This window comes from Marmota flaviventris, chromosome 16, assembly GCF_047511675.1.
Source record: "Marmota flaviventris isolate mMarFla1 chromosome 16, mMarFla1.hap1, whole genome shotgun sequence".
In the NCBI taxonomy this organism is placed as follows: Eukaryota; Metazoa; Chordata; class Mammalia; order Rodentia; family Sciuridae; genus Marmota; species Marmota flaviventris.
The window spans coordinates 13,831,423-13,848,262 of NC_092513.1; the positions used below are offsets into that span (position 1 = coordinate 13,831,423).

At 36.9% G+C, this 16,840-nt stretch overlaps 1 protein-coding gene across 1 annotated transcript in view; it reads right to left on the reverse strand.

Annotated features, from left to right (window-relative positions):
• The window catches only part of Tnfrsf11a (TNF receptor superfamily member 11a), a 69,927-nt gene extending 54,316 nt beyond the window's left edge, over positions 1–15,611 (reverse strand). Inside the window, exons 1-2 of the mRNA XM_027948989.2 lie at positions 15,444–15,611; positions 133–226 (exon numbers count right to left, since the gene is read on the reverse strand). Coding sequence (XP_027804790.2) covers positions 133–226; positions 15,444–15,611 — 262 coding nt within the window. The remainder of the gene's footprint in view (positions 1–132; positions 227–15,443) is intronic.
• Between the last annotated feature and the right edge of the window lie 1,229 nt (positions 15,612–16,840).

Genomic DNA, 16,840 nt, shown 5'->3' on the forward strand with positions numbered 1-16,840 from the left:
GAGGCATGCTGTGGTTACATCAAAATATACCTAAGTTAGGAATAGTATAAGTTGAAATGCATTGACTGTACCTAATCCACTGAATGTCATAGTTAAGCAACGAAGTACACTTGCAGAGTGTTGGTTGTTTACCTTCTTGATCTGGTGGCTCACTGGGAGCTGCAGCTTGGTGCCTCTGCCCAGCACAGCAAGAGAAGATTGTATTGTATACTGCTAGCTGTAGAAACTGTAGAAAAGAACAAAATTCAAAATTCCCAGTACAGTTTATATTGAATGCTGACACTTTTACACCATGATGAAGCTAAAAGGTCATAAGCCTAACCATTTTAAGTCAGGAAGGTCTACATAGAGGAAAAAGTACTTTTGCATTTTTTTTTTTTTTTGAGAGAGAGAGAGAGAGAGAGAGAGTTTTTAAATATTTATTTATTTATTTTTTAGTTTTCGGTGGACACATCTTTATTTTATTTTTTATGTGGTGCTGGGGATCAAACCCAGCGCCCCACGCATGCCAGGCGAGCAGGCTACCGCTTGAGCCACATCCCCAGCCCAATACTTTTGCATTTTTAATTAAGAGTTGTGTTCTAGGTAAGTGAATGTTAAAACTCTCAACAAAGGGGTTGGGGATGTGGCTCAGAGGTTGATCCCCTGCCTGCCATGCATAAGCCTCAGCACTGCAAACAACCAAAAACCTCTAGGTGAAGAATGTATAGGAATGATCCTAAGTACAGATGAAATAGCATGGGGTTATCTGGCCTATGTTCTGTGGAGACAGGCTTGCTGGGAAAAGCAGTGGTTAGGAGAGCTGGAGGAGATGTGATTTTGCTAAAAGGAACTGACTTGAGAGAGAAGGTACTTTCACTGTGGCACTTCATGAGAAGTACCAAGGCTTACTTCTGGCGCTTTTCCAATATTACCCCCTTCTGTTTTCAAAAGAGATTAGAGTACTTAAAACTTCTGCTTGGAAAGTCCCAGAGGTGAGTGTGCTGGTTTTGGAAGCACTTTTGAACAGTAGAACTAAATTACTTTTTAAAGATTCTATCTGTATCATTCTATCAAATGATTCAAATATTTTACAAATATTAATGTAGAATACCACTTGTTAATAACATTCATTAAATGGGCATGAAGGTATCCTCTTTCCTATACATGTTAGATTATTATGGGAAACATGGAAGCAGATCATCTCCAATATTACTTCTCTGTATGAACTGAAGAATGCACACAATTACAGCTCAGGTGGTTGCTCATCATTTACAGATACTACTATAAATGTTATTTATGATTAAAGAGACCCACACTTATAACCATATACACAATTAAATTTTGGTTGCATGTGATAAATGCTTTAATGTTTATTAAAATTAAAGCATTTCCAATTTTTAAAGAGTAATCAGTTGACAATGAACTTTCTTATTTGTACTGGGGAGAAACAAAGCACAGTATGCCTATACAGGAATCACAGATTTATACTGAAAAGGACTTAAGGACAGTGTGCACCTCAACCTGGAAATCCCCATTTATCCTCACTTCTGCATTAATTCTAGTTTTCAGAATTAAAAAGGTAAAATAAGAATGTGGTTATCATTTTTTTTTTTGTTTCTGGTGGATGGCTTGCATGTATTATATTACATTTTCACAGGTCTTATTGAAGCACCTGAAAACAGGCACAGTCTTGTAAATGAAATGTTTATATAATGTCAAGTTGGATAAGAAGTAATCAGTTTATATATTTTTTCACATGACAATATTTAAAAGAGTTGTTATTAGGCACAAAGCTAAAGAGAATACATAAAAGACAACGTTATTAAATAAACATAGGACTTCATAAGTTTTCCATATAGTGAATTGTTTTTTCTACCCACTCTGTAATGTTTTACTCTTCCTTTCATAGCTCCTCTGGGACACTTTATTTTTTTGGGGCACCGGGGGTTGAACTCAGGGGCACTCAAGCCACATCCCCTGCCCAATTTTGTATTTTATTAAGAGACAGGGTTTCAATAAGTTGCTTAGTGCCTCGTTTTTGCTAAGGCTGGCTTTGAACTCGCAATCCTTCTGTCTCAGCCTTATGAGTTGCTAGGATTACAGGTGTGTGCTACTGCTCCCGGCTCTGGAACAATTTTCAAATGAAAGTAAACCATTGATAAATCAGTGTTGACCCAGAGATAAATCAAGGTGCACAATGAAACCCAAACATAAGAGGAAAACTTTTGAATTGTATACATAGGGTCCTTTCTTGCTTACTTTGGTATGAATTTTTTTAAAAAAACTTTTAGTTCTATAGATTTGGTATTCAACATAAATGAGTTTTGAAATTATGAGTAAAACCAGTAGTTATGACATACTTTTTGGTTATCTTGTTACAGATAACATAACTTCCAATGGAATCAATCAAATCATCATTTACAGATACTACTTTAAATGTTATTTATGATTAAAGAGACCCACATTTATAAGCATATACACAATTAAATTTTGGTTGCACGTGATAAATATAATTTGCATCTTCTCTATTCCCCCTCCCCCTTAACTCTTTAATGATTTGATGCTGTATTTGGAGAAGGTGGCTGTGCATCCCTTACCCATGTACAGAAGCACTTGTATTACCCTATATGCTGATGGCAAAATTCTACTTCCAGAATGGTCAGGCTAACGCTGGCCTCAATGAATGACTGATATTCCTATCCAGGTTGAGAGAGAGTGACCATTTTTAATAATATTTTTATTGACATACAACAAAATATAGAGCTGAGAATTACCAGAAAGTGAAAATATACATGTAGCCAACACACAAATCATGTAGTACAATATTACTAGCATTCAAACCTGTTTATGCTTACTTTAGTTATTACTCCTCATTTTTCTAGATTAGATTTAAATTTATTTATTTATTTTTTTTAAATTTTTTAATTGGTTGTTCAAAATATTATAAAGCTCTTGACATATGATATTTCATACATTAGATTCAAGTTGGTTATGAACTCCCAATTTTACCCCAAATACAGATTGCAGAATCACATCGGTTACACATCCACATTTTTACATAATGCCCTATTAGTAATTGTTGTATTCTGCTACCTTTCCTATCCTCTACTATCCCCCCTCCCTCCCCTCCCATCTTCTCTCTCTACCCCATCCACTGTAATTCATTTCTCTCCTTGTTTATTTTCCCTTTCCCCTCACAACCTCTTATATGTAATTTTGTATAACAATGAGGGTCTCCCTCCATTACCATGCAATTTCCCTTTTCTCTCCCTTTCCCTCCCACCTCATGTATCTGTTTAATGTTAATCTTTTCTTCCTGCTCTTCCTCCCTGCTCTGTTCTTAGTTGCTCTCATTATATCAAAGAAGACATTTGGTATTTGTTTTTTAGGGATTGGCTAGCTTCACTAAGCATAATCTGCTCTAGTGCCATCCATTTCCCTGCAAATTCTATGATTTTGTCATTTTTTAGTGCTGCGTAATACTCCATGGTGTATAAATGCCACATTTTTTTTTATCCATTCATCTATTGAAGGGCATCTGGGTTGGTTCCACAGTCTAGCAATTGTGAATTGTGCTGCTATGTGCTGGGAGCCATTAGCCAAGTAGGTATGACAATTTCCTTGCCAGCGTACCCCATGTTGCTGACATGTTGCAGCGACATTGAATGTAGGTGACCTTGCTCAAGGACCAAGGCAGATTAGGGTGATTCCGGTTTTAAGATAATCGTGTTTAGGGCGTTCCCAGTTTAGGTTCCAGGTTTAAGGTTTAAGATTATTCCTGCTGGGAATAGGGCGTATCCTGCTGCCTGAGTTCCCCTTGAGTTCTCACGGGATTCAGACAGTATATTTTGGAGATAGAAGCCCAGTGGAGGTGGATTTGGGCAGAGAAGGTGGATTTGGGCAGAGAACGTGGATTTCCCCAGAACGTGTTTGTAGACGGCTGGTGTGAGTTCGGGAATAAAGAGTTGCTGTTTGAATCTACAAGCTGTGTGGTGGCTCGTGATTGTGTGCCCAGCCAGACTGCGGCATTTGTGCCCAGCCAGACTGCGGCAGCTATGAACATCGATGTAGCAGTATCCCTGTAGTACGCTCTTTTAAGGTCTTCAGGGAATAGTCCAAGAAGGGCAATAGCTGGGTCAAATGGTGGTTCCATTCCCAGCTTTCCCAGGAATCTCCATACTGCTTTCCAGATTGGCCGCACCAGTTTGCAGTCCCACCAGCAATGTACAAGAGTACCCTTTTCCCCACATCCTCTCCAGCACTTGTTGTTGTTTGACTTCATAATGGCTGCCAATCTTACTGGAGTGAGTGAGATGGTATCTTAGGGTGGTTTTGATTTGCATTTCTCTGACTGCTAGAGATGGTGAGCATTTTTTCATGTACTTGTTGATTGATTGTATGTCCTCCTCTGAGAAGTGTCTGTTCAGGTCTTTGGCCCATTTGTTGATTGGGTTATTTGTTTTCTTATTGTTTAATTTTTTGAGTTCTTTGTATACTCTGGATATTAGGGCTCTATCTGAAGTGTGAGGAGTAAAAATTTGTTCCCATGATGTAGGCTCCCTATTTACCTCTTTTATTGTTTCTCTTGCTGAGAGAAAACTTTTCAGTTTAAGTAAATCCCATTTGTTGATTCTTGTTATCAACTTTTGTGCTATGGGTGGAAAAATATACCCTGTTCATGGATAGGCAGAACTAACATCATCAAAATGGCGATATTACCAAAAGTTCTCTATAGGTTTAATGCAATGCCAATCAAAATCCCAATGGCATTTCTTGTAGAAATGGATAAAGCAATCATGAAATTCATATGGAAAAATAAAAGACCCAGAATAGCAAAAGCAATTCTAAGCAGGAAGTGTGAATCAGGCGGTATAGCGATACCAGACTTAAAACTATATTACAGAGCAATAGTAACAAAAACAGCATGGTACTGGTACCAAAACAGGAGGGTGGACCAATGGTACAGAATAGAGGACACAGAGACTAATCCACAAAGCTACAACTATCTTATATTTGATAAAGGAGCTAAAAGCATGCAATGGAGGGAGGATAGCATCTTCAACAAATGGTGCTGGAAAAACTGGAAATCCATATGCAACAAAATGAAACTGAATCCCCTCCTCTCGCCATGCACAAAAATTAACTCAAAGTGGATCAAGGAGCTAGATATCAAATCAGAGACTCTGCGTCTGATAGAAGAAAAAGTTGGCTCCGATCTACATATTGTAGGGTCGGGCTCCAAATTCCTTAATAGATTTAAATTTATAATATCATTTTTACAATAGAGACTCCATTTATAGAAAGCTCAAAAGGTGACAAACTAGTTTACTTTCAAAACTATTATTTTGTGTACAACTATTGTTCAGTGTCATGTTTGTGAACTACATGCCTGTTATTACTCTCCGGTGCTGCACTGTATGAATATGGCACAATTTATTCGTCATTTTACTATTGAGGGGTATTAAGGTTAACTTCAGTTTGGGGCTCTTAAAAATCATACTGCTAATGAACATTCATGGGTGTCTTTTGGTGAATACAGGAATAGTCCTACAGTTTCTGTCAGAATGAAATTGTTAGGTCATAGGAGGCTTATTTTCAATTTCAGTAGGTACTACTTTTCCAAAGTGTGGTACAAAGTGGTTGACTCCTACCAGGAGGGTGTGCTGAGTTCCATCTGCTCCACATCCTTGTCAGCACATGGTTTTATCAGCCTTTAAATTTTGGCTCTTCTAGTAGGTGTTTAGTGTTATCGTAGTGTCAGTTCATTTTGATGATTTATTATTATGTGATGCATCATCTTAATGACAAGCCATCACATCTAATGATGTATCATTAGTATCTTTTTATTTCCTGATGACTAATGATTAATTTACTGGCCTTTGGATACTTTTCTGGGGGGTGCTTGTTCAAGTCTGTGGCCCCTTCTTCCATTTGTTCTTGTCTTCCTTATGGGTCTGTGGGAATTCTGCATAGAGTGTGGATATGATTCCTTTGTTGCTCATGTGTTTTAGAAATACATTCTCCTGCTTTGTGGATTTTCTTTTAAATCTCTGAATAGTGTCCTTTGAGGATAACTTCTCCAATTTATCAATAGTTTCCCTTATAATCAATGACTTTTTCTGTTATGTAAATGTTATATCCTTAACCTAAGAATAAAGATATTGTCCCATGTTATCATTTTAGAAGCTTGACTGCTGTGCTGTTGGAATTTACATTCACAATCCACCAGGGTCCATTTTTTTTCTCCATATGTATATTATTTGACAGAGTAACGTTTATTGAAAAAGACCGTTCCTTTCTGACCACTTTGCTGTTTCTGCCATAAGTGTCCATTCACCTGTGGGTCTGTTTCTGGATTATTTTGTCTGTCCCTTTTATCTATTTGTTTATATCTTATTACCACACTATTTTGTGTAGCTTTGTAAGAAATCTCACTAAAAGTTTGTTTTTCATGATTAGTTTGTTCTTATTGGCCCTTTGAACTTCCAAATATATCTTGAAACATTTTGTTAATTTCCACAAAAACATGAATGGGATTTTGTTATTGGATTGTACAACTTGATCTATAATTAGACCAAATGGAGTCTCTCAGTGTAATAACATGGTATCTTCCATCAATGTAGACCTCTAAATTCTCTTAAGTCTTGGAGTTCTCTGTGCAGAGGTTTTTCCTCATCTTTCATTAGATTTATTCTAGGATTTAAGATATTTTAAATGGCATTTCTCATATGAATAGTCTCACAAACAACTAGCTGTTTATTTCTGTTATATATGAATACAACTAATGTTTCCAAATCGACTTTATATCTGGCAACTTTGTATTTATTAATTTCTTGTGTAATTAAAAAAATTTATTTATTGACTTTTAAAATATTTTAAACAAATATTTATTTGTTAGTTGTAGTTGGACACAACACTTCCATTTTATCTATTTATATGTAAAAAATCATACCACTCACATGGACTATAGAAACAAGCAGGGTTTCCATCCTCATATCAAATAAAGTATATTTCAAGGCAAAGTTAATCAAAAGGGATAAAGAAGGACACTACTCAATAATACAATCAATAATTTAGACTTAACTGACATATATAGAATACTTCATCCTTCAATGAGAGAATGCAATTTCTTCTCCACAGCATATGGATCCTTCTCCAAAATAGACCATATACTATGCCACAAAGCAACTCTTAGCAAATATAAAAAAAGTGGAGATACTACCCAGCATTCTTTCAGATCACAATGGAATGAAATTAAAAATCAATGATAAAATAAGACATAAAAGCTACTCCAACACCTGGAGACTAAATAATATGCCAATGAATGAACAATAGGTTGCAGAAGACATCAAGGAGGAGATTAAAAAAATTTTAGAGGTGAATGAGAAATCAAATACAACGTACTGAAATCTCTGGGACACTATGAAGGCAGTACTAAGAGGAAAGTTAATTGCATGAAGTTCATTCCTTAAAAGAAGAAAAAAGTCAACAAATAAATGACTTAACATTACAGCTATAGGAGTCTTATTAAGGAAGTTGGGGCCTAATCCCACATGATGAAGATTAGGGCCTACTTTTTCTTCTATTAGATGCAGAGTTTCTGGTTTAATTCCTAGTTCCTTGATCCATTTTGGGATAAGTTTTGTGCATGGTGAGAGATAGGGGTTTAATTTCATTTTGTTGCATATGGATTTCCAGTTTTCCCAGCACCATTTGTTGAAGAGGCTATCTTTTCTCCAGTGCATGTTTTTGGCATCTCTGTCTAATATAATTGTAATTTTGTGGGTTAGTCTCTGTGTCCTCTATTCTGTACCATTGGTCTACCATTCTGTTTTGGTGCCAATACCATGCTGTTTTTGTTACTATTGCTCTATAAGTATAGTTTAAGGTCTGGTATAGCGATGCTACCTGCTTCACTTTTCCTGCTAAGGATTGCTTTAGCTATTCTGGGTCTCTTATTTTTCCAGATGAATTTCATGATTGCTTTTTCTATTTCTAGGAGAAATGCCATTGGAAATTTGATTAAAATTGCAATAAATCTGTATAGTGCTTTTGGTAGTATGGTCATTTTAATAATATTAATTCTGTCTATCTAAGAGCAAGGTAGATCTTTCCACCTTTTAAGGTCTTCTTTGATTTCTCTCTTTAGGGTTCTGTAGTTTTCATTGTATAGATATTTCACTTCTTTCATTAAGTTGATTCCCAAGTATCTTTTTTTTTTTTTTTTTGAGGTTATTGTGAATGGGGTAGTTTTCCTCATTTCCTTCTCAGAGGCTTTGTCACTGATATACAGTGAAACAAAGGCTGAATGTTCTGATATGTGGATGCTAACACACACACACAAATAAGAAGCAGGGTGGAGAACAGAAGCTCATTGGATGAGACAAAGGGTAATGAAGGGAAGAGGGGGATGGGAATAAGAAAGTAGAATAAATCGGACATGACTTTCATATGTTCATATATGAATACACACCAGTGAAATTCTACATCATGTATAACCACAAGAATGGGATCCTAAGTTATATTTCATGCATAATTATATGTCAAAATATACTCTACTGCCATGTATATCTAAACAGAATTAAAAAAGAAATACATTGTTTACATTTCTAATATTTGTTATTGATTTAACTTAATTCCCCTGTGGTCAGAGAACATGTTTAGTAGGATATCAATACTTTGAAACCCATTGAAATTTATTTGGTGGCCCAGCATATAGTTAGTTTTAGTAAATAGTCCATATTCATTTGAAAATAGTATGTATTTTGCAGTTGTTGGGTACACAATTCTTTTTTTTTTTTTAATATTTATTTTTTGGTTTTCAGCGGACACAACATCTTCGTTTGTATGTGGTGCTGAGGATCGAACCCGGGTCGCACGCATGCCAGGCGAGCGCGCTACCGCTTGAGCCACATCCCCAGCCCCGGGTACACAATTCTTTAAAAAAATTTTTTTTTTGTAGTGGTAGATAAACAGAATGCCTTTGTTTATTTTTATTTGGTGCTAAGGCTTGAACCCAGTGCCTCATACATGCTAGGCAAGTGCTCTGCCACTCAGCTACAGCCTCAGCCCCTACATAATTCTTTATAAGAAAATCATGTCAAATTTAAAACTGTTGTTCAAATATTTTATATCATTACTGATTTTTAACCTGCTGTTTTTCGATTTCTGAGTGGGTTAAAATTAAGACTCAAAAATGCATGATGATTCTTCCTTTCAGTTGTCAATTTTTGTTTCAATATATTCTGAAGCTAATTAAGTGCAAAAATATTGAGTTTTTTAAAAATTGTATTTTTCCCCTCTAGAAGATTCTCATTCTTCTACTGGTTACCTACTCTAACATACATCCTTAACTTATTAAGGCCTTACACAAAGTATTATTTTTATTACTTCTTAGGACAACCAAGAACTTTAGGTTACTTTAATTCAGTCACATCCATCCCCACCTTGTGTGCTATTTTGGGTCAGTATGTATATTCTAGATCCCATGTAATTAACCCTTCCATTGCTCCTTATTCCTTTACCTAGGTGACTATCTAGGATCCTTTTCCTTAAATAACTTCTTTTGTTTCTTCATTTAGTGTGGTCTTTCATTTAGCTAGTGATACATGCTGTTTTGTTTGGGGGATTTTTTTTTTGGCCTAAAATTATCTTAATTTCCTTCATTTTAAAAGGTATTATTTTCTGAATATAGAATTTGAGACTGTCTTAATTCTTGGTATTTTCCTTGGATCTATCGTGCCAGTTCATCAACTCTCTCTTCAGTTATATCCAATCTGCTGTAAACCTCTCATTTAGTTCTGATTTTTCAGTTACTGTGTTTTTCATTTAAAGAATTTCCATTGATTCATTTTTAGTTTTCAGCTTTTTGTTGAAATTTTCACTTTATTTCCCTGAACACATAATCATATTAAAGTTTGTATATAATTCGAGCATCTGGCTCCTGTGTAAGTTGGTTTCTATGTTTTCCCTCCTCTAATAGTTTTCAGTTAATTGGTTTTATCTTGTGGCATAATTGGCAATTCTTCATTGACTAAAGATGTTCAGTACAAAAACCTGAATTGAGCCTGGAATGATGTTTTCTTCCCTGAAAGAAGATATGCATTGTTTCTGGCAGACAGTGAGTAGGATCAAGAGAAGATCATGTTAATAGGGACTGAAATGATTCACAGGTAGACTGAGACGAGTACGGTTACTCCATTTCATGAAGACTCATGGGAAAAAATTTTGTTGGGTTTCAGTATCAATGAAGGCTATCAGGACCACAAGTTTCACCCTGCTTGCAAGCTGGAAAGTTGGCCTGATTCATGAGTGCTAGCAGAAAACTCAAGGCTTCTAAGGATGAAGAAAAAGGATAGTCTGATATTCATTTCAATAGCAATAACCAGACTATTGACATTTTCTTCAGTTCCCTGAACTCTAGTCTGCAGAGGGTGATGCAAATAGAGGCACATGACACCTGAAATTGTACAACTGAAATTGCCCTAGAGGAGTCCTGAGCTTAGAGACGCTGAGTTGTTAAAAATAGGTGGTCAATCTGCATGACCTGGAAGGAGACATTATAGTGGGCAGAAAACAAATGATTTCTTTTGTTCGAGAGAGAGAGACTGAATCTTCCAGTGTTGTCTAAAAAACTAAAGCAGTTGGGGGGTCTCTGTTTTTAGACCTGCAGTTTTCTCCTGACATCGAATACACAAAGGTCCCAGTTTGCTTCTTATTTGACTCTTAAATATGAACAAATAACTAAAGGTGACTAGATGTTTGAGGGACTATTCAATATAAGACAGAAAATATGAACAAACAGAAAAATCACACTGAAGCCTGAAGCAAATGAATAATGTAATAAAGTAGAAAATTTGAAATAATTTAATTAGTATTCCCAAGATTAAAGAAGTTTTGTATCACTGACACAAGAATGCAATCCTAACAAAAAGGATCAGAGAACACAAATGAACTCTTGGAATAAATATAAATATGCCAAAAGACTCCCCCCTGTAAAAATGTAAGAGTGGGAAGATAAAGTTCAGAAACTGTTTCAGAAAATAAAAGTAGAAAATATTAAAGATAAAAAGTGACACTGTGGAACAGCTAGTTTCTCCCCAATATATGCATTCGTGTGTGTGTGTGTGTGTGATGTATGTGTGTGTGCATAAATACACAATTTCTTATCAAACACCTTATTAACTGGGCACAAAGCTTACAGGAATAGACAAGTTTCAGACTGAGTTAAAAATAGCCTTATTAGTACTACATTATTTTGATATTTCAGAACACAAAGATTAAAGAGCCTAAACTTCCAAAGGAAAACAACCAAGACATTTACACAGGAAAAACATAGAAAGGAAACAGGATCTTGGGACTCCAGGGAGGCCCAACACACCTACACTTCTAGTTTAAAGGAGCCATCCAGTTTCTCAGATTATCAAGTATAATCTTGACACAAACCTGGTTACCAGTGAGTGAAGTCAATAGCTTTTTTTTTTTTTTTTTAACCTGAGTTCTTATTCGTGAGCCACTCTGAACATTCCTAAAAGTAATTTAATCTCTCCCTCTTCCCTAGACACTGGCAGTGGGAACCCACAGGGGTGTTTGGAGATCTCACTTTTACCCACAGCCTCTTTACAGGATCTGCTGCATCTCATGCTAACTGAATCCTGGAGCCCCCAGGACATTGCCCCTGTGATGTTTTCAGTGGAGGATTTTAATTTTCCTTCTCACAAACCCTGTCTAAGAGCTTGAAGGCAGAATAGATACTGTATTGTTTCTGGTTTCTACATCCAAGGAAGTATCCTTTCAGTACACTTGGAAATTCTCATTATAACACATTTTTTTTTTTCTTTATTGAGACCCAGTCCTCAAATTTTTTCTTCCTCCAAATTCACCCTAATATCTTATTTTCCTTTTACCTTGTTTAGATTGTGTGGGCCATCACTATGATCATTCCTTTGAGAGCATATTTGCTCCAGAACAGTTGATCTTTTTAAAATTTTTTTTAGTTGTAGTTGGACACAATATCTTTATTCTTTATTTTATTTATTTATTTTTACGTGATGCCGAGGATTGAACCCAGTGCCTCATATGTGCGAGGCAAGCGCTCTACCACTGAGCCACAATCCCAGCCCAGAACAGTTGATCTTGACTGGAGAAACGAAAAGCAAATAATTGTGCTAACTGACCACTCTTCAAATTCATAGTTAAAAATTTCAAGTGGGCTCTCTTTGGCAGTCCTACAATCCCCCCCACAATTCACTCTGCCATTCTTGAAGTTACCATTTTTAACTTCTTTTTCCTCAAGCCTCCAATACTGCCTACATGCTAGCCAAGCTAATATCTTTGCTTCATACTTCACTGAAAAAATGGGTGAAATTAAGTGGAAACCCCCTAATCTTCCCACCATTAATTACACCAATTACCTGCAAGCATGTCTACCCTCTTCCTTCTCTCCTATTACAATGGCTGCTAGTACTTTCACTTGGGTTCTGAGTCTCACCCCTTCTTGCCTTCTCAAGGATTCCATTTCAGTTATTGCTGCTGCTATATTCTCACTATCTGTCACTTTACTGCCAAATTCTCAACAGTGTATGATCATGATTTAATTTCTCTCATCACAAAACTAAGTAAAACCCTTCCTTGACTCCATGTCCCTTCTAGCCACCATAAGTAATGGTATATCTGAAATAATGGTCTATCTGTTTTCCTTCATAATTAAATTTCTTGAAAGACAAGCTAAGCCATTCCTCATTAATTCAACCCAATCATGCTTTTCCATCCACCAGTCCACTGAAACTCTACTGTAGTCATCACTGACTAATCCTCCAATGGGATACAGATCCATCCTCATTTTGACTGATGGTAGCAAATGATTTAGTTAGTCAGCCCGCCTTGGAACACTCTTCTTTTTGCTTCCTTGATTCCATAGTCTCCTTGTTTCCCTCCTGCCTCATTGTCCACTCCTTCTGACTCTAGTAACCCCTTTTGTTCTGTGGAAATTTCCAAGTATGAGCATCCCAGGGTGGATTTAGAGCCTCTTTTTCACTGTTACTAATTCCCCAGGCCATTTCATCTCATCCCATGTTGTTATTCAGATATCAATATCAATGACTTTTATCTTCAAGCTTGACCTCAAGGTTTGGCTAGATAATTTCTTGCAAGACATTTCCATAGGCAACTGTGGGTCATCTTGAATTTAACACATCTGAAACAAAATTATAAACTAACTTTCCAAGCTTGTTCTTTACTTCCTCACTTTTATCATCACTCATTATTTATGCACTTATTCTTGCCAGAAAAGTAGGCGATGAGCTGTTCAAAGGTTCCCTTTCTAATATCTAGCCATAGCATACAAAGCCTATGCGCAGACTTTTTTTTTTTTAAATTTCCTGTTTCCACAGGTTAAAACCTATTCTTCTTCATCAAACATACAATGTCATTTTAGAGAAGCCAAAGTAAACAAGAATCACTGTAACCAGAGTAAATACTTAGCCCTTCTTTCACTAGCTATTTTTACTAGTCTGGCTGTAAGCTCTGTGAAGGTGGGTTCTGTGTTAGTCTTATTCCCTATTTCTGTGTGCTGAGTGTAAGATAGGCACACAATGATGAATGATCTTCAAAAAGGATGACATCTCCACATTTACAAACCACTTGGTCAACTTGATGAGGTGTATTGATAAGGGCTGTTGTTGAGAGCCAGATAAGAATATAAACTCTATGACTTTCCTGGTCATACAAACATGGCACAGCTCCTTATTCTCACTTTTACTAAGCCCATATTTCCTATCTTGAATGTAAATAAGGATGCTACGAGAAACAGTCAAATATTTTGCTGAGTTCAAGATGCACAATACTAAAACATTCTCCTGATTGACATAATAGCTCTTATGTCAATAAAAATTATGTTAGTAGAATTAGACCAGAAACTATGCAACTTCTTCTAGAAGACAAGGTAGAGTCAACACTCCAACATACAGGCACAGGCTATGAATTTTCTCAATAGACCCTCTAAAGCTTAGAAAATAATGCTGAGTTTATAAATGGTATGACATCAAAGTAAAAAGCTTCTGCACAGCAAAGGAAACAGGAATGTAAAGAGAGAGATGTACAGAATGGGAGAAAATCTTTTTTAGCCACTTTTCGGACAAAGAATTAATATTTTTTTTTTCTTTAAAAACTTTGATGCTGTGATAGTGCAAACAGCATTCATTTTATTGCTCAACTTCGGCATGGGCACATACATAGTTAATTTTTAAAAACCATTTATGTAGATGTTATTGATAAAGCTCATGTAACTGAGTGAAAATACAAAGAATATCAAAGCTAAAACACTCTGTAATAAATACAAATACAATGAAAATGATAAAACTTTGTTTTTAAAGTCAGTTCAAGAGAAGGAAGAAAATTACATAAAGTGAACTAATTACATCTAGAAATAAAACAACTCAGCATTTGGTACAATCATCATCCTAACATAAGAATGTTAAATACCACAACAAATGGCACCCGTTGACTACGCTGCAGCTTAAACACAGAAGCTGAGGGAGCTGCTCTACCAGACCACAAAGGTGGCTGGAACCATCTCTAACTCCCGCCAGTGCAATCAGTCCAATGCACCCGAAGTTTAAAGCAGATTTAGTGTTGTAAAATACAGCAAATTACATTGTATTTAAAAGAGGAGAAACTTGTGCTCTGGATTGTAAATACAAGAAAGAAAAAAGGACTTGATAAAAAATGAACCCATTCAGGGCAACAAACTATGTGCAAAACAATGTACACTATACACAGCACTATTTAAAAACTCTTTACATCAAGAAACAAGCCCTCTGAATCAAAATGCACCGCTGTACCGCATATAAGCTCTACAAAGTAATCACTGTTCTAATGAATTCATGATGGAATTGGCAAAAGTATGGAAAGGTGACACTTAACATTATCCAAACTAATAGCCAGAGAAAGGACAGGGAAGAAAAACAGTTAAAGGGATGTGTGGAAATAAATAGTCACATTAAACATGAGGTGCAAATCCAAGTTTCAATGACACACTGCGTGTTTTTGTTTGATTAGCACCCATTTAAGAATTAATATCTTGAGTATATAAAGAACTCAAAAAACATAACACCTAAACAACAAATAACCCGAGGAGATCCAAGATGGAGGGCCAGAGGGAGGCAGTATTCTGTGCCGCTCAATTACATGGGACTCAAATAGTGAGAATACTGCTTCTCTGTGAGCCACGGCCACTGTGCCCATGCAGGGCTCCAGGCCTCAGCCTCAGAGTAGGTCTCCAACTACTCACCCACACAGGACTACCAGGTACAAGGTACCTCAGTAGGACCATCAGCAGCTGCAGAGAACTCTCAGCCACCCACCCAAGCAGAAAATAGATGCCACTCCCACACAGGACACCCAGCAGCTTCCCACACGTAGGAACTCTGGCCACTATTCCTTGTGGACCCCCATCTACCAACCTGGGGCTCCCCTGGTCGCCACCATCTTAGGACTCTGCAGCAGCAGAGATAGGCACCTATGCGCAGTAGCCTGTCTGCACCCGGGAACCTCACACAGGTTCTGAAGTCAGCAACAGCCACACAATGCATGCCACAGAGCTTGTTATTGAGCTCATTGTCCAACACCATTGCCCGGCTCCCCCCACCCAACCCGACACCCCACCACTGAAAGCAGGTGTTTCCATCTTGGGTCACCTTCATCACCATCTTCAGCGGGGCAACTCCCAGTTTGGAACTCAGGTTGGCCAGGTACCCAGTTTCTAACTCCCCCCTCTCCCCAGCAGCCACTAACCAGGCACAGTGACACCCTGGTTACCTTCACCATCCTGACGGTGGAGATACCAGCTAACAGTAGACGACCCCACCTATTGGATGAGAAGGGAAGCAGAAAAGATACTGATTTCTAACCAAAACAGTCCCTGTTTCTTCCTTCAAGATTTCTTTTTTTCTCCTCTCCCTCTCTATTCTCCTGCCCTCACATCCCCAACATATGTGAAACCAAGTACTTTGCATAAATTAGGATTTTGAGGACTGGGACATCAGAATAGTATATTACAGTTGTGTTGTATATTCTCTTCCCCCCCGACAATTTCTAATATTTTAACATTTTTTTCTTTATATATATGTTTTTTTTTTTATGTACTCTACTGTGTTCCCACTTAATTGCCTACCCAAAATGACTTCCTCTCCTTCTTCGGCTACTAATCTTCCTCTTTAGATTTCTCTTTCACATTCCCTAAGATATAATAACTCTATAACCTCACCTCCTACTTCCTCAGCATATCATCCTACTTTTCACCCCCAGTTCTTTGTCCACCATCAGAAACTGTAAACCCTTTTACAAACCTACTGAGTATACTGTAGATAATAATTGAATTCACCATTTCTGTACATTGTGACCAAACTGTAAATGCGTTATTAGCAAACATTTGTTTTGGGAGTGTATACTGTTTATATTGGGATCTGATAACACTGTCCTTGACTTCAAAGGAGAAGTATTAGAACCTTACAGGGTCACTCTAAGCCTATAGGGTAAAAACGGTAATCCCTAGGATCCACAGTGTTAGAAGGGAAGACACACAAGCAATATAAAAAGACAAGGGAAGAAAGTGACACCAAACAAATACCACATTGTTAGAATCATGGCAAACACAGCAGAAGAAATGACAGAGAAGGAGTTCAGGATGTACATAATTAAAATGTTCTATGAATTAAAGGATGATATAAGAGAGAAAATATAGGCAGCAAACGATTATTTTGACAGAGTTACATAAACAAATACAGGAAGCAAAAGATGCTTCAACAGGGAGATAGAGGTTAAAAAAAATTAAACAGAAATCCTTGAAATGAAAAAAACA